The sequence below is a fragment of the Apteryx mantelli genome, chromosome 8 (genome assembly GCF_036417845.1).
Source record: "Apteryx mantelli isolate bAptMan1 chromosome 8, bAptMan1.hap1, whole genome shotgun sequence".
Taxonomy (NCBI): Eukaryota; Metazoa; Chordata; class Aves; order Apterygiformes; family Apterygidae; genus Apteryx; species Apteryx mantelli.
The window spans coordinates 24152641-24179359 of record NC_089985.1 but is presented as its reverse complement, the minus strand read 5'-3'; the positions used below and the strand labels follow the sequence as shown (position 1 = coordinate 24179359).

Genomic DNA, 26719 nt, shown 5'->3' with positions numbered 1-26719 from the left:
CAAGTCATGTAAGACTGGTACCTCTAATTACCAGTAAAGGAAGGTTTGCTCTTCTCTGTTAAAAATCCTCCCCTCTCCTCTCATTTAAAGAAAATGATTTTTCTTTTGGGTAGTGTATTTTCTAAAACCCAGCTAGTTGGCTTCCAGTGATAAAGTTGATTACCAGTTTTTTGTTTGATGATGGAACACAAGTGAATATTGACTTCTGCGAGAATCAAACAGAAGACCGGAGGCATAAATAAAACGGCCAGGATTTAACATTTGAAAGAAGTTAATAAAGTTGAAAATTAAAAATCATAATATTGGAATAATTTCTAAATATTTATTTTTATTCAGCTCTCAAGTTTGATAGGAAGTCACTGTTAAAACACAGAGACAGATGAGAATTGGAGTTAACCCTGCTCGTTAGATTTATGCCCAGGATAACGCGATCCGTTGCCTTGGACAAGGAAGCCCAGAGCCAAGCGCTCTCCAGCTTGGACCACCACAGCAAGCTGCCTTGCCTGCCACACTTTCCCTTTGGACACATCTCTCCTGCCTCCAAGAGCCCAGTGCTCAGGAACTTTGTTCCTTCATCTCCAGTGAGTGAATTCTCCAGGGTTTGAGCCTATGGAAACAAATCTTAATTCCCTGCAAAGGGAAGGCCTTCGCGCTGCACAGAAGGGAGGAGGCCCCGCTCCCACTGCGTGTGCCCTACACCTCCAAAGTGGCCCTGCTCTGAACCTCGTTGGATGGCAAACCAAAGTGCAAATCTGTGTTCTGACTTGTTCTAGTGCCTGTCAGCGTGTTTTCCTCTTGTCAGCAGCAATTGACTGGTCAGGTTCACCCTTGTACCACAACTGTAACAGCTCATTGACAGACCAGTGACCCAGCCAGACCCGATAATGGAAAACTATTGATTTTTGTGTGCTCAGCAGATCTAAAATGAATGCCCAATATAATGTCATCAACTGTCTTGGACTCTGATAAAGGGACAAAGTATCAAAGATGTTCTGCCTATCCTGACAATTTGCTTGCAAAAAACACTGGATACAAACAACGAAGTGGCCTTTCTCGGGTTCCCCCCCCCCCCCCCCCAGTAAACAATGACCAATCAATCCCTGTGTAAATGCTAAGAAACCTCAGACCAGATGCGATGGGGGTTCCAACTACCCTTTTAACTGAGGAAGTCTATGACAGCCCCTTCAGATTTTAAAATGCTTGCCGCAGAAGAATAAACATTTAGGTGAGTGACAGTAAAATCCACACCCATCTACCAAACCCCAGAGAACAAGAAACATAAAAGGAGCAAAGACTGCCAGGAGATGCAATGCGACAGAGGCTGCTATTAACTCTTAGCTACAGTAAAGCAAAAAAAACCCTTGAATAAGCCCGTGACACTTGAGCTGCTCACACACAACTCTTGTACCGTAACAAATGCACTGGGCTTAGCAACATATCAGATAATAATAATACATTGTAGTTAATAAAAATACTGATAATGCAAGGTGAAACTTTAAACTAGTAAGTTCAGATTTGACTCAGTAGCGCTCATACAGCTGAGACATTTGTGGATAAAAAGGTACTCAAGTCCAATTGAAGTTTGGGGGGGAGGGAAGGACAGAGCTTCACTTAAGGGTTTGCAGAATAGTGACAACTGTTTGAGACAAAGCAGTATTGTGTATAGGTTTAAACAGGAAAATAATGTCTTTTTCACTAGTGTCTGATGTGGCATCCTTCTTGAAAAATGTTTACCTTGGAGGGAAAAAGCAATAGCTTAAAGATTTGCTTTTTCTGTCCTGGAGAACCCTATTCTAAAATTGTAACATATTCTCCCTGAGTAGATCATTCCATTTAGACAAAGGAAAAAATCACTTTCATTTACCTGTAGCTGTGTGACTGAACTCAAATCTCACCTATACTTATATAGATCAGAAAGTCCATGGAACATTACCAGCACAAGACCAATGGGAATCAGAATCAGCTAGGTGCTGATTTTCTGTGTAATACCAACCACTTTCTTGTAGAAGATGTTTCAATGAGCCCCCAAACCCTTCTGTAGGGCTTGGGGTTTGCCAGAACTTTACTCCTTCCAAATTAACGAAGTGTTCTATAAGGGTAGGAGGGAAAAACAGAGGTACTTATCCTGGCAGATGCCAGCATGCATTTAATTCAAGATCTAATACCAGTGGAGATTAGAACAGCTTTGTGATCCTGACAAAAATTCAAGTGACCTTGGGGAAACAATGTTTCTTCTAATGATGAACAACCGGCCATTATTATCACAAAAATATCAGCCCTTCCTTAATGTATTTTCATCTTCTGTAGCTTTCTGTTCAGTGGCTTCTCCCCATATGTTCCTTGTACCTCTCACATCTTTGGTCTATCCACAACATGCACACATAGGTATCTTCCGCCTTTTTGACAAGAGGCATGGTCTGGGGATGTGTTACATATCCTCATCAGGAGGAAATGACTGCATGGATTACTTTAACATGACTGCAACTGAATTGCTATTACTTCCTATTGCATGCAGTCTAGGCTTCCTCGCCTCCAGACAGCTCCTGAACAGTAAACCTACCACCACGTGAGCTTTTATTTCATATTTAATTTCCATATGTTCCTTTCAAGCATCTCTCTTCCTAGTGTCCCCTCAGGGCCTGATCCTGTGAGAATAAGTATGTAGCACCTGAAAGTGCTAAGCAACGCTGTATGAGTTACTGATTATTTAGTTCAGCATCCAAACCTCTTTGGCTTTTGCTTTTTTAATGATCATTTTGAATTAGATGAAATGTGAACTCTCGCAGCTTTTTGTTTTTCCAAAAGAAAAACCCAGAACATTTTCCATTAGTTAGAACAAGGAACTCAAATCCTCCCCACTCCCATCTCCAAAGAGTTTTTCAGGGCATCAGAAACTCATCAGCGATGCTCAAACCCACATGTTTTGTCTCTGGAATCTCAGTTCAGTTCTCAACTCCTTTTTCTTCCCATCTGCCAGAACCCCAAATCTTGTGTTAAGCCGGGTGGAGATAACATCTACACACTCCTCTCTCCTGAGTACAATGTACATATTCAGGCCTTCAGATAGCAAGCTCCCAGGACAGGGATTTTGCTCAATAGCATTACTGTTGTCATATTTTCCATGTTGTAATGTTCCATGTACATTTAGGTCATTTATAAAATATAATGAACAGACCTATTGGATTCCACAATGGCACAAAGATGGGAATAATAAAAGTAGAATAACCATGTACATTTGCTTTCTACAGCCATGTTGGCCATGATGACCGACTCCCAAATACTAGATGAATAATAAAAATGAAACACAATTCTGAATATTTAAGAAGTATAGCAAAGATGTTCATAGTTCACTTTCACTTAACAGAATTCACAACAGTGTTAAGCTTTTTGGTCTGAAGATGTTGATCCTCTCTGCCCTCACAACACACCTCTCTTCATTCCAATGATTATATTTAATTAAAGTGTGGTAATCTGATGATCTGCTGGCTTGTCCAGCCACAAAGGAAGCATCTAAACACACTAAACCCTAAATTCCTGCAAACACTCGCTGCTCCCCATATTTTTGATGAAAGGCATTAACTGAATATAGATTTCCACTTGTTTATTAAATTGTTTCTAAATCAGTTTACTTACATACCCTATAGCATTCAGTCAAGTCCAGATACTACGTACACCCACGTAGCTGACCCAGCCTATTCTCAGGTAGCAGCATATTTTACGACTGCAGCCAAGCAGTACTGCAGCAGAATCATGGGTACTTCCTTCCACTGGATGCAGCTGCATTGCTGGAACTCGATTTGGGCTGTGATTTTATAGGCAAATGCCCTCTGACAAAGCCCAAATTATGTTTTGAACATTTCTGAATAGGTTTTTGCTAATAATTGATTCTTCTGTAAAACATTTGCATGAAACTAAAAAGAGCAAAAACCCACATTCAGATCAATCTGAAATAATACTTTCCAGTTTTCTTTGCTGAAACAAAACAAAACCTTTAAATTTTGCATCAAGGGAAGTGCTTTGTTTGAGCCAAAATGTTTTATTTCAGGTACTTGCAATTAAAAAAACCACACAAAACAAAACAAAACAAAAAAGAAATAAGAGGTTAGATTCACCACAGCTACTGTCATTCCCCTTTTATCCACTAACCCAGTAATTGGGGCACTGACCCAGGATGTGGGAGATCCATGTTCAATCCCTTCTCTGCCTGAAGGGATTTGAACCTCCATCTCTCATCTCGGAGGAAAGCGTTACAAGCAGTGCACTAGAGGGTTAGCTCGCTTTGTCTCTGTTCCCTTTTGGGCAGGTGTTTGGGCATTACCTGGACCTGTGAGGGCAATTCAGGCGCCCCATCTCATGCTGGAGCAGCTGAACTTCCAGCCTGTAGCGCTAGTGTATGTTTGCCCTGCGGTTTGGTGAGTGCTGAGGTATTCTGTGAAAAGTGGAACAGATTCAGTAAATTAAAAGCATCTCAAATGCACCACACCACGGTGGTTAAGGTATATCCCAGAACACAGGTGATCGGGGTATCAACAGCTAAAGCAGAACCTGAGTCCCCCTTCCTGGCTATGGATCGTAATCGCTGGGCTACTGCATGACAGAGGGCCAGAAACCCAAACATCACGGCTTCACTTTGTCACTCTAGACTCAAAAAAAAAAAAAAAAAAAAAAAAAAAAAAAAAAAGCATTTAGTGAGACAACCTGAGTTTGCAAATAGTTTTAGTAAAAATCATTTTTTCCCAGTAAAAAAGCAATGTGCTAAACAACTTTTGCCCAATTCTAATAAATATTATATTTCTCTAAACCTAAATCTCTTCTTACCCTTCTAACCACACTTCTCTACAATTTTCAATTACTTCCCTAGTCAGCTTTTATCTTTTGTGTTTCCTGTGATGTTAAAGATTGATGTAAAGAAGAATTTTCAAATACACAGTTACCACTTTCTTGTTGTTTTTTTTGTACCTTTTAATCATAATTAGTTTCATAAGCAGCTTACACTAGATCAGGAATTAGTTATACAGTGTTGAGTTTAGAACTAAAAATTTCAAACCACCAGTCTTACACATAGTATGCAAGGAAGCTCTTCACACAATAGTTAATATGTATCACTTTCCACTATCACCAATGAAATCAACTGAAGTCTTGTTTTGTATTAGGAAAATCTGGCACTTCAACTCTACCCTTTTTTCAATTTTTAAGTTATCTTCATTATTTTAATAATTATTCTTTAAAATTGTTTTCTACTGCAGATTTCTATAGAAAGGAATGTCCTACTTTGTTCAATTTCTGCCCTTTTATTTCTAGAAGGTAAATAAATTACCTGGCACTTCTTATGAGCAGACCTTGATTACCACATAGAAGTCTATCATTTCTCGGTATTTGATAATCTTTTATTACAGCTGACCTCTGGGGACTCTCTAGACAAGCGGCCACACGAAGTCACAGTCAGAGAGGTGGATTCACCCATTCAAGTGTGAGAAGGACTCCTTTGTAATGAACATTAAAAAAAAAGTACTTTCATCTTGCTTTAAGAGCCTCTAGCACAGCATATTTACAGAATAATAAAACAGGGCTTCAGGCCTTTCATACTCTTACATCAGTAACGTTATTCTCCTCCTATCATAATTATATGCTCTATACACTATATAATTTAGTGTGTCTAGCATCTTGTAGCTAACGGCCTCAAATACTGTAAATGAAATAAATCTTATAATGTACTGTTATCACACAAGAAGAAAATCATGGCACAAAACCAGCTGAAAATAACCCTGTGACAACAACTTTTTTTTTCCCCTCCAAAAAAGTAATTGTTAACCAGCCACATCTTGTCAGGCTGTTTGTACATCCAATTTATTGTTGCTCAGTACAAACTATCACTCTGATTATTACTGTTTATTTGTATTACTGACTAGAGACTTCAGATGAAAACCCTAGTACCAAAAGCTATACAGATACAAAACTAAGATGCTTCCCTTCTCAAAGAACTTATATTCTTAAGAGACAGAATAGACAGAAGGTGGGAGGGTGGAATAAGACATGTAAATACAGTGATCAGAGAGCTAACAGTATGCTCAAATAAAGGAAAAACACTGTTTCTAGAATTAACTTTTTATCTCCTTTACACTGATTTTAGAAAGGACAAAAAAACCCCTGAGAGTTACTATTAGACTTGAAAGCATGGAACGAATAACTTCTGGGGAATAACGTGAATCACAATCCATCAAGTTAATCTCAGACCTTCATCTCAAAAGTAATAAACATCCAGTTTTTTGTACCCACTTAAGTCAGTGGGAGAATGCCATTGTAAATTATTAGTATTTCCTATACAAACGTGTGTGAGTGCATGTATATACATATATATGCTCAATGTTTCATTTAATTTTTGTATCAATCAAAATACATTAAATGGGACAGAAACAGTAACAGCCTTTCTTCTCCTGGTATTTTTATTCTGAAATTGTGAAAGAGATGAAAAACAAGATCTCATGCCATTTTGAGTCATAAATGATTCTCTTTGGCAATGAAGGTTCAGAGCAATTGCAAATGCTAAAGGAAGCCACCTCAGCTCAGGTGCCCTCAAACCCAAATCCACAGCCCCAGTTTGTGCACATTCAAAGCACAGCACAGCAAGGTGATCACACAAGCTGTGGGCACGCAGCCTACAGCCCTAGTGCTTCGAGCCTGTTGTGTGTGCAACATGAGAGCAGTGTAAAACAGCCACAGAGCCAAACCTAGCTCCCCCTGATTCCCCCTCAGAAAGGAGGAAACTCAGGTGCTGACAAGTCACAGCACAGATTTACAGAGGTCCCTCTCCCCTTGCCAGCCTGTGCCTCTCCTTTGGCCCAAGGGAGGCTGGACATCATTATTTCTGCAATAGCACTGATGCTGCGTTGCAAGTTGTCCTTGAGAGCAAATCCAGAAAGGAAGGAAAGCTGCATTCCTCCTCTCCCGTATCCAGCCCTACCACCTATGTCCAAGTGCAGTCTGACAAGATTCACAACCATGGCCTAGGAGTCCATCCACAAAATCACATGACAATCAGCTAGCGTGATCTTACTGGTATCCTTCTTTGAAGTGAAGAGTAAAATCTTAACGCTTTCATTGGTTAGTGAAAATCCCTGTAAAGGACATCCCTATTTCTAACCCCATATGGGGGCACTCTAAATTTAGTCTCACTTGGAGCACCAGATGCTCTAATTACATCATCCTGATCTTTTATAAGGTGTGTTAGATGAGCAAATGCTACATTTATAACAGTGACAAATATTATTCTTTAATTGTGTCAATGACATTTTTATTTCAAGGTTCAAGAATCCTCTTCAGCAGGCTTATTTTATCTTTTAACACTACCCAAGAGCCTTAGTAAGGAATTCCTAGGATGCCTTCACTTATATCTGTTTATGAAAAGACTCCAGCACGTACGGCCAGGAACATTTCTTGCCCATCTGCTCCATAAATTTCTCTGTAAGGCTTATTGTAGGACACAGTAAATGAATTATATAGTTGGTCAGCTGTTGCTTTCCATTTTTGTTGTGGTTGCTCAATATGTTGCAGATAGAGCCCATACCTGCATCAGCCTGTTTGATATAATTTCCATCTGAATGAAACTGTTAGATGGGGCATCTGAATTACTGCACTGCCTTATTTACCCTAGTCATATACAGCTGCTGGAAAGGATCTTTATTGTAATATTCTATGAAAGAGATGCTTTTCCCTTAATTCCCATGGCATGTTTAAACACTGCCCAGGACAACTAGAAATGCAATGACCTGGAGACTGATTATCCAGCATATTTACTGACAATTTTTCAGACTATCCTTTTTTTGTCCTCACAGTTGATTTATTTGTATTATTTCCTCCCTCCATCCTCTTGAAGTATGAAGAAAACTTTTGAAAAGTCACTCTTTATTAACTTTCTTTAAGAACAGCAGCAATAGCATCCAACAGGACAAGTGGTTGTTCAGAAATAACTGCACATCCCAGTTGCATATAGAAGTATGACAGAAAGCCAAGGATCTCCATTGTCTGGAGATACACAGCTCCAACACCGTGTTAGTCTTCTTTACACCTGCTGGAGCTCAATCAGCTAAACTGAGTCTTCTCTTGATCCCACCCATTTCAGAGCAGTCATTATGCTTGAAAATCAGCATAGGACAACAGTGAAACATACTGTAAAGGAAAAAGTACAACATAAAATCAGGAAAACAAGCTTGTTTTCTGAGCAGCAGCTGCACTGCTACCCATTTAACTCCACCAATGTCCACATTTGTTTGCTCTAGACCCAGTTAATGACATCATTAATTATTCTGGAACAAAAGGAGCAAGAGTAAGCTGTGTACCTTCTGCTCTGCCAGTGTGCCAGCCTTGGAGAAGGTCACGAGGCAGATTTCCAAATGCCAGGTTGGCCTGCACTTCCTCCTGGAGCACAGCAAGGATGGACGGGGGTCCTCATGCTCATGACCATCATGCTACCATGATGAAACAGGTATACAGCTCTTAGTCTAGGTATTGCTGATTTTGCTGGCCAGTGGTCCTGTTTGGCTGAATAGCTTCCCAGATTTCTTCATCACCAGACCACCATTTGTAACCAAGGCTCATTGCTCCCTTAGGGAATTTCCCATGGCAAAAGCTTTTGCTGCTTCAGCCCAAGAAGGATAGGAAACAGCTCTGTTTCTTTTTGCTTTCTTTGTGCTGAGAAGCAAGAAGAAAACATGAGTAAAATATACCTGGCTTGCATAATCATTTGCAATGTTTAGTGTTTCACACTTCTCAGCAGAACCGAGAAGATTGTTCTAGAGAGCTCTAGCATTTGCTAACATTTAGTTTACTGACAGATTTGGGCATTTATCTCCGTTTGGTTGCTTTGATGTGTAGGTTTTCTGCAACTCCAATATCTCATTTGCCTTTAAATTGTGCCTTTCGTCTCTGCATTTTGTCCTCTACATAGGTGAACATCTGAAACCCCCTTACTTTTCAAAACAATATTTAAGAGTTGTTATTTCTATAACTTATCCGGTTGTTGACTTCACAGAAGAGTTTTGAATAACAAAAATTGTGCGGCCCAAATAAAGCCCTACAAAAGCAGCCTATACCTTTTATGGCATGCAAGGAAAAAAAAACCCAATATTTTTAAAAGTGATACATTCGGGGGAGAGAAACATAAGGGGGAAACAACAGTGACCATGAGAACAGTTGAAAAGTGAAGCAACTGAAATCAATTCTCAAAGAAAGAAGTTACTTCCTGGAAAGCTGGCATAATGTTTTGGGCTGAGATTTCAGAAAAGGCGACTGCCTTGCATGCTGCTTGTGATGGTCTCTCTTCAAGGACCAGAATAAGGTAGGTAAATCCATTATTCTTTAGAGAACAACACACACACACACACACGCCAGATTTCAGGAACATTTAGGTAGATAATGGGGAAGTTAAAAAATGGAAACAAATAAATCACGACCACCACCACCCCATCATTCACATGCTGGGCAGAAGAAACTAGACCATTACCAAAAATAGAGTTAAGATACAGACCATAGGAAAACTGGTGCCTATTTTTAAGAATTCAAAAGCAGAAGAACTCTGCCAAATGGGACCTATGAAGAAGGACGGTTCAACTTGCACAGCCTTGCCATTATTACGCTTTTTGAACTCTGGATGCATATTATACTTTTACTAACCACCCTGCATAAAAGTGTAATGCTTCTCTGCAACCCACGTTGCCCAGCAAATACCTCACCCATTGCACTTGTGAACAATAAAAGCTCACGAAGAAGATTTATAGGCATGTGTCCAAAATACACCATAACTTGGTTTTAATCTTTTTTAAATGACATACTCCCACATGATGCAAAATTAGGGCCATATTCAAGCTTTTGTTATGAAAAGATGATGTGCCTATGTTTAAGCAAATTTGCTGTGTCCCACAGGGCTACATGTCATTCGCTGAGCTGGGCTGCTGGAGCCGGAGCCAGATGGCTGATGCAGAAGTCTTTCGCAGGGATACATCTCTATAGAGATCTCTATGTCGCACTGTACTTGGTGACCAGGCTGTCACTGAATGCAACTCCGTCACGGTATTTAAATCACATTAAAGCTTTCTTTTATTACATACCCCCTTGTGGTTTTGTCTAGCTACATTCTAATTACTAGCCTCACTGCACTACACGGACGCTTCACTGCTCACTATCCCTCCTGTTTTATGGGAAATTACTGTATTTTGCACAGTCCCAATGAAAATACTCCAATGAGATAACTCTCACCTTTTCCTCTTGCATTTCACATTTTACAACATAAACTGTCTCTTTTTTGGGGGAGACAAAATATTTAGGTAGACATTAATTTTTAGAAACTGCAGATACACCTGTTAAAGCTACCCAAAGTACAGTTTAAATGATTGTTTGCTCTTAGCTGATCTTCAACTATCAATATATTTTTTCCATGAAGAAAGTCAGATGTCAGCTGCTCCTGTTTCTCAAAAATATATTTTTCATTTCTTTTTCTCCACCTCTTGACCTACTAAATAGAATATCTTAAATGAAATGCATTTCACTAATTTCTGGTGACTTATCTGATCTTTTTCTGAGCAATATTTTAGCAGTAGGCACAATCGTTCTCTGTTATCCATGTACTTCCTGATGCTGATTTGGTCTGAGGTCACTGGACTTTAAGGGAGAACATGATGTTGAGGAAAGGGCAGGGAGCAGGCTCCAGCTTCATGCAGTGTGTCCCCAGCACTGCCACAGCTTTGCCAGTCTGGGCTTCATCTTCCAATTTCAGCACTAACCATACCCAAGTAACAAGCTGATTTCATACTTTATTGCCTGTTTTCATAACTTTCCAGCTGAATAAGATCAATATCATTTTGACTCTTAATCAAGGCAAAATGCCAAGGTAGTACAAGGACACATTGATATTTGCTTCATTTGGCTTAGTTCCTAAGTATAAAACTGAAGGTCAACATCATTAGCCTGTGAATGCAGAGCACTTCAGGTGGGAAGCAGTCAGATCTACTCCAATGAAGAGGTACAAAATCTCAGTTTTGCAAGTCTGTCTAGAATGAACATGGACTTCTCATGAGAACCTTTTTTTGTTAAAAGCTACCAACTAATACTTTCCTAGGGCTAGGGGGAAGGGTCAGAGAGAGAAAGGGCATGCAGGGGAAGTTGCAAAAAAGTAGGGGAAGTGTTTCTATTATTTATGCTGATAAATGAGCTCTCAGAGACAGCAATGAATATCAGCACTGACTGCAGACAGCACATGCTACAGTTTGCTGGCAGCTGGAACATGAAGCAGTTGAAGTTTTGAATACATCTTGTTTAATTTTCAGTAACTGCTCAGTTTTTATTTTGATCCTGAAAAGATCAGAGTTCTCCCTCTGTGCACAGTAATAACAGTAACATCAGAACTGATTTGTCACTTAGGTCAAATTCTTCAGAAATAGAAATCTGAAATAAAGCACCTAAATTCAAAATCAGGCTTGACAGTTAGAGATGCTGAGCTCTCACTGGCCATTCCTATCTCTCTCTATAACCAGGAGAATAGTTAAGTGCCTGGCACTACGTAACCAACATTGACATTTTCAGTCTGTCAGGGTAGTGAGGACCTCTGCAATCTGGAAGATGACAACAAGGTAAGCACATTATTGCTTCAAATAAGAAAAAAGAATTTTTTTCCATTGTAGATATAGCTGTCACAGTAGTATGTATCAGATAAATCTAGTATGTAGGCAGAACATTCTCTGTCCTGCAACATGCCTGCTACTTCCAGTTTCTAAGGTAACATGAAGAAAGTGTATTTTGTATCATCATATAACATCTATAACCCAATGCACAACACATGGTATAGAAAGGGAGATTTAAAATCAGGGTTTCCCCATCCTCTCCCCACCCTTTATTAAATTATGTGCTGGCTGCCACATACTGCAAGAAATTATGCTAACCTGCAGGTTGCTGATTTTGTTTGCTGCTAACAGCAGGGGGTGGGGGCAGAGAGGGGGAGTTCAGACACTTTTGGCACATTTCCAGATGAAAATCTGAAATCATAGTTTAATTTCGTAAGGAGAATTTCATGAAATCTATTGTGTTCATTATTTACTGGTACATGTGCTGAGATTCTTGATCTTCAACGTTTTTAGCATTTTTTAATAGATATCCCTGCTTCCGTTTGCTCAAAGGAGCTAACCAGCTGTTTGTTCACAAAAATCATTCAAGCGAATGCTTCATTTTCTAAATATTTCCCTATTTTCAGGATGTCAGAAAAAAAAAAATCAACCTACCTTTATGTAAACAAAACAGAACACGGTACCAGGTTACAGATGCAGTCATTCTGCGTATGGTAACTCACCAGGCAAGATGCTAGCTCTGAACAGCAGAGTGAGCTCTAGAAGTCACAATTGGCAAATTGTATGGTGTTGGCTTTTTTTTTTTTCCTCTCTATTTATCTTCCAAAGTAGTTTTAAAACCTAAATAAGAACTTCCTGTTTCTCCCCCTTACCCCTACTACTTAGTAAAAGACAGCTAGTGTCTCCCCTATAAAATAAATTGGAATCAGACCATTAGATATGTTTTTAGGAATCCTAAGCAATATACTATTGCTTAGATCTTTTTCATAAAATTTTGGGAGCAAAGCATCAGCCCTCAGGAGGTAGAAACTAGTAGCAATCAATGGTAAAATAAAGTCATAAGGATTAAGAAAGACACAAAAGGGAGAAGAAAAAGCAAATGTGGATGTGAACAAAAATTTAGGAAAGGGAAAACAAAGCAAGACAGGAATGAAGACAACGGAAGTGGTCAGGTTAGCAGCCCAGCACAATGTACACAAGAACTATCCCCAGGTGGGCAAATACATAAGTTTTGGATCCGGGAAGAACACTTACATGCTGGGTTAGGGGGTCTTTGCTTTATTGGCAAACTCAGATCAGCTAAGTCAGAGAACACCAGTTTTAGTAGCAGAGGCTATTTCGATTAGAAGAAAATGGCATGAAATTGTAGATGTAAGAGAGCAGGGAGGAGAGATTTTTTTGAGGCAATGAATGGTAATCCCTATACGAACAGAATCTGGAAAGTTAAGATTTTGGTATCGCATTTGTGACTAGACCACATGTGGGAAGAACAGCTCACACTTATTCATGACAAAACTAAATATCTACAGTTTTATAAGCAGCACTTTCAAAAAGCAGCATTAAAAGCACTCCAGGTGGCAAAGGGAATGGATACAGTTGACTTCCAACACAAGAGCTTGGATTGAAAGCCTTTTTTCCCCTACCACTGACTATTTTTCAAACAGTTGGGAGTTAAAACTTATTCCATGGCTCTTCAAGTAAGGATAACTTCTGCCCTAAACTCCTCTCCACCCCTGCCAAGAACCCAGACAAGAACGCACACCCCCCCAAGATTCAGAGACACAAGAAACGCTGCCATCAGCTTGAAGTCAGAGACTACAGGTTTCAACTTCAGGCTTAAACTGTCTCCCTTCTTTGCAGTTTCCATCTCACTTTAAGTTTTCTTTTTCCTGCTTTTTTATCCAAGTAAGTATATTTTCTCATGCTTTCAGACAATTGTTTTTTCATGGAAGAGACAGATGAAAGAATTATTTCTTGTGAGTAAGATTTTTACCTGGATGACATGCAATTCCTTATTTGGTTAAAATACAGGCTAATCATGTCAGCCTGCATTCTGCATTATCAGTCACTTCTTTTATGAAGCTGTCTCAAAGTGCACAATGGGATTCAGAGCTTTAACATTTGTTGTTAGAGCAGCAACTTCAGTTGTATTTGAATGAGTTTCACAGAAATACAATTCATGTCTGCTGCTGGCCTAAAGATCATGATCAAATGTCTAAACATGTTAAGTTTCTAGAGTTTCCAGTAAGAGAATTTTTTAAGTGGTAGATTATTGATATGTAGGAGGACTCACCATAAAAATCACGCAAGAATGTTTGATGTTGCAGGTCTTTGCCATGAAAACAGAGCATTCAATAAGATGTGTTATCAACACCATCTAATACGTAAGATTCCGTTCTTATGAGTCAGTACACTTTTTACTGGAAATAGAGCATTTGAAGCCCTACAGCACTGCAATCAATACAGGAGGGGTGCTGGATCCCCTACCTCCATGCCCTCGACTTTCACTGGACCTGCAGTGGGAATTACACTTCTGAGGCCTCTGGGTCTCACGGTTAACAAGATGCTGTCTGGTTTGGTTTGGTTTTCACTGTATTACAAGAATTTGCAGAGCCTGCACGAGGAAGTTCCTTCAGGGCTTTTATAACAAACTTTACCTCTATCTAGAGAAGGGCATTCCTCAAGGGATGCATTTATTCTGATTCTTTTCTAGCCAAATTAATAGCATGCCAGCCTTCAGCAAATGTGTGCAAACCATACTTGCAACCAGTGACACCCTGCACAGACCCTTCCAACCCATGTTGCGGCATGGCAGGTCAATCTGTACTTGAAACAAGACGGGCAGAAGCCACTTACCTGAGTCATGGACACCAACTTCTCCAACCACAAAATTCTTCTACTTGATGCACTTGCGTACCACTAAGTTTTATAAAACAGTTGCAGGCTGACTAAAAAATTCTGCTATTTTCAAATCTTAATAGGGGAACAGGGCACCACAACTGGGGGAAAATTTTGTTTTGCTTTTTTAAATACAAGGTTGCCAAACTACAGTGTACCTAGAGGTAAGAACAAGCAAGGCCAGAGTTATCAACCCTAGCAAGACCAAGAGTGTGGAGGGAACCCACACTCTGGCCATTGTAGACAATGATTATTTTATGCTAAATTTGAACAACTCCTACATTTTTGCTCTTATGGGATGAAAGGCTGTGGTATGGGCGAGGATTTTTTTTTGTGTTACAGCTGGAAACCATGGAGACTTGAAGAGGACTCAGAGCCCCAACAGACACTGAGGGGTGTTTTCAGAGTGGACTCAAGAACCAAACACATCTGGAAGCCACTGGGCAAGCCAGTACTGTAGGAAGAGATACTGGGAAATCAGGAACTCTGCAGGACAGAAACAGCTTCTAACTGGAACTATCAGCAAAACTAGATTTTGTGGAGTGAGAATTAAGGAGAATATTTGCAGATGATAACCACTGTTATTTGTCAAATGAGAGGTACAGCTTCAGAGTCTGGGCATTTGACTCTGCAGTCTTTGCCACCCACCCTCCTTCTTGGGTCTTCAGTACTGGAATGTAGATAATGTCTCCCTGCCTCACTTGTCCAAGTTCTCAGAAGGCTATAACCAGCAAGGTGTTCTCTCTGCCTTGCAACTATACTGGGAAGCAGTTCCTAGTTAGGATAAAAGTGCTTCATTTGCTCTGCCGCTGACCGTGGAACAAAGGGAAAAACGCCAAGAAGCCTGCAGGGTTAAAAAGAAACTTTATTGCAAGAGATTACAGTCCAGGCACCACGGCCAAAATGTTTCCATTACATTGAAATTGCTACCCATGTATCAGGCAACACCAGCTACAAAGAAAGTGTGGTGGATCAGAGTATCTGAAATCATAATGCAGTCTGCCTCTTTGAATAAATACTACCCTAAGAAGGTAAGGTTTTTTTTAAAACAAAGTTAAAATTTTATAAACCGATTTGGGGAATATGAGACTGATGCTTAAGTATTCAATCCATTAACTACTGTGACAAAAGTGAAAATTCTGTTAACTATAGCCCTTAACAGGCTTCTTTCATGGCCCTTATGATCTAGTTAAAAGGAAGTACTTGTTATTCACTATTAATTTTCCACACTCGTTCAGCCAACATGGTCTCTAACTTCTGTAGGTTTTCAGAATCATGTAAAGATTTAAATAATTAATAAACCTTTTAAAGCATTACTGAAATGCAAGGTAATCTACAATCATAAATGGCTCAGGAAAAGGTTCAGTGTGAAATAGCTTCATAGGAACCGATCACCCTGTTTCAGACTTGCGAATTTGAATTTTCAAAACTTTGAATGTATGCACATCTCTAAGCCACAATTCACGTTCCTCCTGCGACGCACTTACCTGACAGACCTTGGTGATTTTCCCAAGCACAGCTGAAAAGGTAGGACTTTGTTTAGGCATATAGCTCAACCGCAAAAAGTCTGGTCCAGGATATAAAACTCATCTGTTAAAATACCCCGTCTTTGGAAAGGTAAGGTGCTTGCTCTCACTTCCCAACAGCTTTTACTGCAACAGCAACTAATGGGGAAACCAGGCTAACACAAGGTCACCTTTACATCTTCTCCCATCAAGAAGAGTCATCTAATGTTTCCTAGCACCTCTGGCAGGCTAAGGTGAGCCCTGAGGAAGCAAATGTAAGTTGGATCTGCAGACAGAGCAGAACATCCTAGGCTTGTGGGTACAGTCCACCTAATGCATTCACACAATCCAAATGAAGCAGTATATGGCAAAAAGGGATAAATGCCCGGGACATTCATGATCTACTTGCCTTGGTCTCTAGCTTTCCATGCATACAGCCTGAACACATTACCATTCAGCAGCAAGGGCCAAAGGTACTTTCAAATTGCTTTTCAAAGGTTCTGCAGAAATCTCTCTTCAAGAAATGCAGAGAGCTTTAATTTTAGGTTTTCTTTTAAAAAGGGCTATTTGAGAACAGCACTGGAATTAGAGGATATAGAGATTCTTCTTACAAAATGCAGGGGTTGAATTTCTACGCTTCCCCAGGCTTGTCTAAAAATCCCCAAAATCCTTTCATAATTTTCCAGAGGCAGCTACTTACCAGAGCTTTACCAGAAACTAGGATAGATAGTCAAAGTGCAACTCCAGAACTACAGAAGATTGTAATAAGGAAAAAAACTAACAAAAAAGACACCAAACACCATGCCACCACTGTTTTTAAACCAAAACAATATAGCTAAGATGAACAGACTTGTAACACTAGCATTTATATGTGCAATTCCAACTGTCCAGCTCTTTAGCACAGACTACCACTGAGCCTCTCCAGCATCTGCAGTAAATACAAGACTCCTCAGAAAAATCAAGTCACTAGTTCTAAGGTCTAAATATGCCACATGAGACCAATATAATAAAAAGTGACTGATTTAATAACCTCCGTTCTACCAGATTTAGAATCTCCATAACTCTACTTTTATGTCTACTAGTAGGTACTGAGAGAAGGCCTACATTTCCAAGCAACAGAAACCAAGGGGGGGGGGGAACGACAAAAACTAGAGGCCTATAGGCTAAAGAAAGCTTAAATATACTCAAAAAAAAAATTTTTTTTAAAGATCATTCAGTCCATATGAGCCACATATGCAATTAATTTAGTGATCAGAATAGTTTCAGGACTTGTCTGCACACTTCATATATTGGCAAGGGTCAGATGCAAGCATAGCAGGACATCAACAAAAGCACACAGCTAAAAAAACCCAAGCAGCTCTGATGCACCCACTGACAGAGCTTGCCACTGAGAACAGCTGACCCTAATTAAAGAATCTCATTTTGGAAGCTATAATCAGGATCAGAGCTTCATGCTCTTCATACACAACCTTACATGTTAGTGTTACACAAAGCAATTCACTACTTGGGTTTAATGAATTAAATAAAATTCACTAAATCTATTATTATAAACCTAGTCAAGTTTGCTGCTGCTGCTAAACTCTGCATGATATGGCTTATATATAATCATTTGCACTTAACTGAATTTTTCATTTCTTAACCAGCCACAGAACATGGTGCTCTCACAAGCACCTTTTTGGCAAGAAGAGTAAACAAGCACTCTATTAAAGCATTACGAACATTCAAGGTGATTTGATCATTTCCCTCTATTTTCTATCCATTTCAACATGTCGCTGCAAATCTTCCGTCTTCACAACATATAGAAATCCTACAATCATGTACATATTAGAAGTTTTTAGTTGCTCACATCACTTGTCTGCAATATGCTGCACCATGCTCATCATACATCCTAATATTTCTAAAGCCATTTCTTCCCAGCCCTTAAGTATACTGATGAGCATTTTCCATTTAAAAAGCAGGAATATAATTGGACAATAAAGCTCAAGTTATCTGTAGCAACCTGCAGAGTAAAACCCCTCATAGTACTAAAGATAGAGGTAGGATGCCCTTGTCTCAGGACTGTCATGCACAACTGCGTATTGCTGGCTCATCTATTTTTTCAGAATGTTAACAAGTCCTACGCATTAACTTTTAATTGTATACATACAGGAAGACAGACATTTATTCATATTTTCCAATCAAATGCAATGCATCTGTGAACAAGTCATTTTATTGCAAGTAAATATTTTTACTTAAGATCATGAGACGATTCTAATCTCAGGCAAGACAAATCAATTTCACAAACTTAATTCACACAAAGCAAATAAACGCTTCACATTATAGACATTTAGATTTTCTTTAAACCTTTTTATTTAGAGATTTTTCTGGTAAGGAGATATACTATAGGAAAGCAATTTCACTGGCAGTGAGGTATGTATATACTCTACCAAAATACTCCTCTTGTTTTAACTGCTTTTAACTTTATTTACATATAAAGAAAATATCAATGCATATCCTTGGCTTAATTAACTACAGTATTAGTTACCCTATATGAGTAAAATGAAATGTTACTTGCATACAAAATTGATTTGTAGAGGAATCCGATTTATGATTTAAACAAAAAAAATCATGTTCTGAAGACAGTTTAAGTGAACAAACACAATTCATCATGACCAAGACACCTGCACCATATTTCCATCCTCACAGCACATTTATTTCAGCAATTCTGTAAGTAGGTCCTTAGCATGAGCATAGTGTTACAGTTTTCATACATATAATCACATCCAAAACAAGCTCTAAAATTTAAGTTGTAAACATTCTCTTCATATGTAGAAGCATTTCAATCTGTGTTCGAATTTTCTAAAATGATCAATCTTTTAACAGAATTATAAATGAAAAGTCTACTCTAAACCATGTAGTGAGCAATGCTTATTAGTACATTTCTACAGTGTTAAATAAAATAGTAGAGAGGCAAACTTCTGTAAGCAAGTCAGACTTTAAGTAAATCATCATAAAGAAACAAACTTGTTAACAAAAAGATGCTTTGTAATACAGAAAGTTGGATTTGAATCTACTATGATACAAAAACATAAGGGTAAATACCATCTTTGTTGACAAGTAGGAGGTAGCATGGATGCACCACTTTATTGTCAGTGAGAAATGCAACTGAAGTAAAGAATATTTCCTTACCACAAATTTCCAGTATTATGTACATATTTCTCTTAGAAATTTGTTTAAACAAGTTTCCCTCCACTTTAAGTACAAAAGCCTCATGTGATTAAAAAAAAAAAAACCACTTACACACCTAGATAGAATAGTACTAATTGCCCTATTTGAATGAAACAGTCTCTTGAACTATGAAGTACATGATATTTAATGCCCTAAGTTGAGTAAATTGTATTAGCAGTTCTTGGTATTATACAAAACACTACATACATACAAACAAAATATAATAATATCTTATTTTACTGTGTAATTCTTTTTGGAATAAACAGAGTCTTGATTCGGGTAACACTGCAGAGAACATGGTTTCTTTTTTTTAAATTTTATTAAAATCTGTCTTTAAGTACCCATGTGCAACAATTTAAAAATGGCTGCCATACATGTAATGGTCTTGTTTTGATAGCGAACACGGTAACTGACAAAAACATAATAAACCTTAAAAACACATCTTCCACCCTATATAAAATATAAAGACTACTTACTATAACTGTTAATTATTCAACTTTTGATGTTACTGTAATCCACTTTTTCTGTCTTTATGATTTATAAACATAATTTAGTGTAGCAATTTATTAAAAAAAATGACAAAGTATTTCAAATTTACATCCAATTCAAATCTAAAATGTTTCCTTGTTCTATGATGCTGCTTCTGCCATCAGTAAAGAAAATGAAGTTTCAGTAATTGAAGCAGGCTTTTTAAGTAGTGACGTGACTTCAACCATGCCAGCTCCAGTCCGTGGAAGATTTGCGTTGACAATGTGTCGCTGCAAGTGCTTTATCCAGTCTTCTTGAACAGACAAAGGTCCGCGAAAGACCAGACCACAAAACCTGGGCAAATATTAAGATTATTCCACCAAGATATATTTAGCACTACTGAACAATGATCAAATCAAGACACTGAATAGGAAGTGCACCTCGAAAACCACTTTTCTTGAAGTTTGCTCCTACAGATCTCAACCTTAATTATTGGTTTAATCTATAGTAACTATGAGCATATAAAAAAAAATTGAAGATTATACTACAAGTTTCCCTCTTACATTTGTAATATTAGAAATAACAACCTTTACTTCTTCAATATGGGGTTTCTTTTGAAGGACAGACTATTACTCAAACATGACCAACAGGATTTTAGCTAGAGCAACAGGAGTTGGCAACCTAATAATTAAGTATGACTGACTCAAGTCCTCTTGTTCAAATTAATGGAATAAGCAACTGTTCCCCCCCCCCCCAATTATTCACTTTTATCACATATGCATTTACAGGACATAATCTTAAATATTCTTATGACTACAATTAGCAAACTTAAAAATGTGTTCTTTCACTTAAAATAACCATATGTACCTGCATCTGAGTATGTAAACTTCATCAGCACTATGAGGTAATGGCAGCATTTTTTTCTTGCTTCCAGATCTTGACCTTGACTTCTTTTGCTTACAGTCTAAAGCTAAGAAGACAGAAATTTCCGTATGTGAAAGTGATACTTAAATCAGTCTTAGACCAAACAGAGATATTCAGTAAGTGTCCCTTATGGCATTAGTGAAAAGACTTCTACTTGCTTATTCTATGTTTAATTATAAGATAAATCCAAAATAATTACAGCGTGCGCTAAGAAATTTACTGGCAAAGCATGTTAAGCTATTTCTTAGTTTAGTACAATGTTTGCTCTTTAAAATACTAGATAATTGACATTAAGCATTAAACTATTGTCTTAGTATCAGCAAGCACCTACTAACTTATTGTGGAATTATACAGAAACACAGCACCACCTGAAATTCCCTTTCATCCTTAACATGTTGGCAAAATCTTCAAACTTGTTTTGTAATTCAAGCAACATAAGACCACACACATGTTCAACCAGATTACAACTGCACAGAGGTGTAGCTCTTCGCTACTATCATCAAGAAATTCTATTTTGAATGGAAAATCTGTCATTTATTTTCAACATAAAGCAAAAATTTGCCCTGTTTTTATATTAAGAATCTCAGATGAAGCTTCCCCTTCACTTCTGTCTGAATTCTATAGTATGTTATGAAAAATATGTAATAACCCTTTGCTGTAGGCATGGATATTAGGACAGTCAACAGGCACAGAAAGGCCACCTGTTTAATTCAGTCTAAGTGTGTAAAACTATGTATGAAAATAATGTGTGTGAACAGGAAATACATAGCAAGTGGATTCAATTGTCATTAAAAAGGTCTGCATCTCCCATAAATAGATGAAATAGGAGTCTGCAAGAAAGCCTGAAGATTCTAGGAAACAGCTAAAGTTGGGGGAGGAGGAGATTAAACTGAGTTAATATTGTTATGATGATAAAGGTCAAGAAAAAACAAGAAGTTTGGGACTGTTCAGACAGGGAAGAGTATCTAGCTACACTCTGTTTCTAAACCCAAGACACTGACACTAGAACTATGCAGCAATCAGAATGACAGTAACAAGTAGTATTCTTGATACAAAAAAGGCATATGCTACATTATTGAAACATCTTAACAGTAAGATTCAAAATTTTCATTTGTGCTCTGTTACACTTGTCTACTTTTTGACTCACATAATAAAACACAGAATAAACTGCTTAGTACCCCAAAGCACAGAACATCTGCTGAGGCAAAGCATACAGATTAAAAAAGGCAAAATAAATGGACTTGACTACATCTTTCATTTTTCTTCTGTCCTTCAGATGAGCATCTCTCATACATGGCTTTTAACCAGTAGCCAAGTCGACGCACTTTGACCTTTCCCAGTTGCGTCCTCAGATTCAAAGATTCCTATAGTATTCAGAAAAAACACAAGTTGGTAGAAAACATGATGATTTTTTGAGGCCTGAAGGAACCAGAGAGCTAAATTCAGACTGCAAACAAGTACAAAGCAGATACCAAGCTAAACGGCTTCACCCAGGCACTGGAGGATGTCTATCACTAGGAAGATGAGACTCAGTGTTTTTAACTGATAGTATTAATGAAAGCAGTTTGTATATAAAAAGAGATTAACCCAAAGAGAGAGAAACAGCCAAGATACCTAGATCACTTTCTCGGAAGTTAATTGGTATGGGATTCCTTCTGCTTTATGCTCTTATCAAAAGCATAATTTTTATATAATTAGGAAGAAAAAGCCCTAATCTTTCAGACTTTACAAACTACCAAAGTAGTAGAAACATAAAACCTACTGCAACATCAGTAATAGCATTGTCAGGAATGCAAACAGTCTTTGGAAAGATGAGATCAAATACTGAAATCTGGATACCAGTTCTCCGAAGAGAACTACTTTCATGAGGGGAGAGGTTTCTTAAGCAGTTATTACAGCAAAAGCTTTGCCATTACAGATTCTGCAGAACATTGGGGAAAGAGGCAAATGTTTAGAAGAAGCCACAGTCTTACCGGAATGCAAATGCATCTATGAGTTGCATCTGATGCCAGTTAGCTGATGTCACTAGATAAATGGGTAAAAAAGCAGTAGAGCGCAGGCTCCTGTGAGAGAAGCCCACGAGTACTTGAAACTTAAAATAGCTCATTTTCCTTCACATTGGCAAATTTAAGACGTTCGCTTCCATCAAGAAACCTGAGCCTACTTGCATACATCCCAAGCATTTCAGTCAGCCTCCACCTTCCTATTAGTCCTAAACTGGTCTTCTGTAATAGAGTTCCTGAATCACAGTAGTTTTCAATGTTTGTGTAAACTTCTAGGAAAAGATTACACAGCGGTTCAGGGTTTTCAAGTGTACGGCAATAAAAATAAACAGAAACTGTCCTAATATACCATGAAAGGTAGTTTCTACTCCCCCGAAAGGCACCTTTTCCAAGAAAGTGAGAAAACAAAAGAATGGGTATTTTCTCAGAGTCATTTAAGACAGAGGCTCTAGACAAAAAAAATCATAAAACAACAAAAAGAAAATATTACAGTAAAAGACACCAAGAAAAAAAAATTCGGATCACCCAATGAATTCTTAGGGTAACTTAGATAAGATTGGAAGTCGCATATTAGCCTAGCAAGAAGCAGTTACAAGAAACAGAAAAATACTAAGAATACTAAACCCGTGCTCTGTAAGGGGTATTTTTTGTTCCCCTTTGTGCTCTGACCTAGTAACACATTTCTTTACATTTTAGGGGGCACAAAGTAGCACAAATACATTTTGAAGTCATTCCACTGAAACAGAAAGTGGAGAAATAGAAAAATCTGGGTGGTTTGACTAAAAATTTTAATTTCAACACCAGTTAAAGACACATACCAGTAACTGTCGCATTAATTTCATTTTTGTCTGTCCAGAAAAACAAGTTCAGATGAAGTCACATGCACACACTTGTATAAGTACTCTACTGATATGAAGCTTATGATTAACAGAGAGCATGAAATAAAACACACCATTTTCTCACTTACAGACAAAGCATCCCAAACTCAGTTACTGTTTTTCCAGTGCTTTTACTGGGATAAAAGCATAACCTTGGCAGAAAATATGTATTTAGTACTTTCAGGAAGAGACCAAGATGACTTAGTGCTAGTAAGCTGCATGGAAATTCAGACCACAATTGCAGCAAATTGCCAGAAAAAAAAAAGGCAGAAAAACTGCTATGTGCCACCTACCATTACACCTACTTTGTGGCTATTACAGCTTTCCAAACTATCATCCTCCATTCTCCATAAAGGCCCAATTCTCTCTGAAAGAAGCCTCCTTCCCTCAAGTTTGGCCACACGCTCTCTCTTAGCTGCTGTTTCCAAAAGCTTTTTGTGAACAACCGGTTACACCACTTCATCAAAAGCTCTGATACAGCAGGACAGAGAGAAACAACCCATTTAAGAAACAGAAGACAATCACACTTCAGAGAGATCTCTTTGACCAACTCCAGTCCAATTTGACTGTATACTACTTAACAGAACATACACTAGGTAAAAAGGCTACATATAGAAAAACCTGCTTTACCTCAGTGTCAGCTTAGCAAGGAAGACTACAAGAAGATGGAGATAGGAGGCTAAAATGAATATGCCTAGGACAACATGGTTTAGATAAAAATCACAATTAGAGGTCCTTCATTGCACGATATTTGGTCTGAGGTTCAAAGTTAATATGCATCCATGCTAATTTTCATGTCCCACTCCTTAACATCCCCCAAAATGGAACACTTTTCCCTTCAGAAAGACTGAAGCTGGGTCTCCTTACTAGGACTTCATTACTTTTGTCAGAGAACAATACACAGACATAGAATATGTAAACAAATGTAAGCTGAATAACTGCATACATAAATGGGTCTAATTAGCCATTTAAAAACTGCCAATTAAAAAGTCAAAATTAATGAGTTATCTTTATTACATATTTATTTACTAATTTGTCAAATTAAATAACCTGCTATCTCTCATCAGAATATATTTTTTAAATTCCAGTAATTTGCTCCCTGAAAGATTTTATGGGATATTAATTGTTTCATTGTGCTGGCTGATCAATAGTGACTGTAATAGCACAGAATAGAGACATGCAAAATCAGTGGATCCCAGATTTTTTTCTTTGGCTACACGTTTCCACAGCAAACTCCCAGAAGCTACAATTTTGACAATGTAATATTAGAAATTATTCAGAAGTGTAGTAGCCACATGAACTATTCTCCCTTCATGCTGTTGGCTCAATGGTCAGACTCCTTGCTCTGTATTTCACTGTTCTCTCCCAAACTTCTGAAAAAGTCTCCATCTACAAAAGCAGAGACAAAGGAAAAAAAGTGATGATTCCCAGAGGATGACAGCTGGTAAAAGATGACTGAGCATATGAAAAGAAGAGTCAACAAAGAGAAGATGTAAAAAGCTGAGGTGCAAGAGAGATTCAGGAGACCTCAGGGCAGCAGAAGAGATGCCTAGAGAGTAGAAAGAGAAGGAAGCTTTGGATACAACTGTATCAAGCAGAACAAGATGCATTTTGAAGATTTTGTATAGATCTGTCTGATATTCTAAAGATCCTCAGAAGAAGTAAATCCACCACATGCTCCAAGAAACACAAATGCATAGCTATTTACCACAACAGGTCAAAAGAAAACTAGCATCTACTCAAGATGAGTGATTAAATCATTACCTTGTTCAAAACTGCACAGCTTAGCACAAAAAATTAGCTGAAATATTAAAGACAGTTGTGCAATTACTAATATAAAATTATGTAATTATGCAAACAAATGGATCTGGTCAAGCATCTGCTATGCAGCAGATCTTTACTGGATAACTGTATTCAGAAATTAAGTTTAACAGACACTAACCTTCCATAGCCAACAGCCTAGAAAGTTCCACTTCTGAATTTTTTTCTTGAGTCCATTCCTAAATTGACTGTTACGCTTAGCTATTTCTACTATATAGCTACAAATGTCAAGCTGCATTTTAAGAAACTAGGATAAGATTTGACTAAATGTGATAAAATTACTGATTCTGAAGAAGCATGGCATCTGCTAGAAAAGCAGTATAATAATAGTCAATACTGAAAACATATGCAGACAAAGTAGTGAAAAATTGAGCAGCAGATGAGTATGCAAGCTAATGTAGCCCTAGGAAAGCTTTCACTTCTGCTTCAGTGATTTGAACAGATTACTATATTTCTCTTATTAAACAGCAAAGCCTAGATAGTTCCCCTAACAATTGCCGTATCATATAAGAATTACGGCACTCATGTTTGCGTACAATTGTTTAATTACAACAAGAAGCTGGAACAAGTTTCCAACAACATAATTTCTTTATGGTAGCTACGTTTGCTTTAGAAGATATAAGAAAAGCTTTGCAAAAACATATTCTCATTGTCTTCATACAGCTTTAAAGCTCAAATCAAACTGAAGACATCTCAAAATTGCTCTCAACTGCAACCAGTTTTTCATAAGAAAAGCTGGGATCTCCAAGAGCAACACTCACAGCAAAGCTTAAAACTAGTGCATGCTAGTGAAATCTTACATTAAAAAGTCATTCTCTTTAAAAAAATTTTACTACAATATATGGTGGAATATCAAGCAAAGCCACTGTTTAAAAGCGTATTTTCTGGTCTACCAATCTTTCGTTGAGTTTTCTCAACTGAAAAGTCAACAAATTGTAAAATTCACAAAGTTTACAAACTTTGCAAAGTTACAAAAGTTTTAATGGTAATGACTAAATTAATACTGGTTAATATACACTGTTTGCATAATATTATAGCTATAATTTAAGTCTTCATTTAAGTCACTGGTTTCAATGAAAGGCCTTTATCTGCGCAGCATAAACTATTATCTGGCTTCCAGGTCCAAATGACACAAGACTCAGGAATTTTCTTTTTAAGTTCCTTTAAAAAACTCTAAGAAAATGCCAACTGTTCTGATTAGTATGCTACCACTTAGTTACCAAAATACATTTCTTAAAAAAAAAAAACAAACAACAAACCAAACCAAAACAAAAAAAACCCTCAAAGCATCTTACAAGCTACCTTCACTTTTTTTGTTTAGCAAAAGGGAGGCTGAGGTACAAAGAGCTTGTCCCAGGATCTTTGTACATCCAATCTCTCTGCCACAGGGCCTCCTCCCCTCC

General features: G+C 38.0%; 1 protein-coding gene across 8 annotated transcripts in view; it reads right to left on the bottom strand.

Moving 5' to 3' along the window:
• Positions 1–15355: 15355 nt before the first annotated feature.
• The window catches only part of ZNF644 (zinc finger protein 644), a 57082-nt gene continuing 45718 nt past the window's right edge, over positions 15356–26719 (bottom strand). For 7 of the 8 annotated variants that reach the window (XM_067300946.1, XM_067300952.1, XM_067300949.1 and 4 more), the window contains 2 exons: positions 20558–20660; positions 15356–20044 (listed from right to left, as the gene is read on the bottom strand). In XM_067300946.1, the coding sequence (XP_067157047.1) occupies positions 19852–20044; positions 20558–20660 (296 nt within the window). In that variant the 3' untranslated portion in view covers positions 15356–19851. The other variant, XM_067300953.1, reaches the window with a different exon arrangement.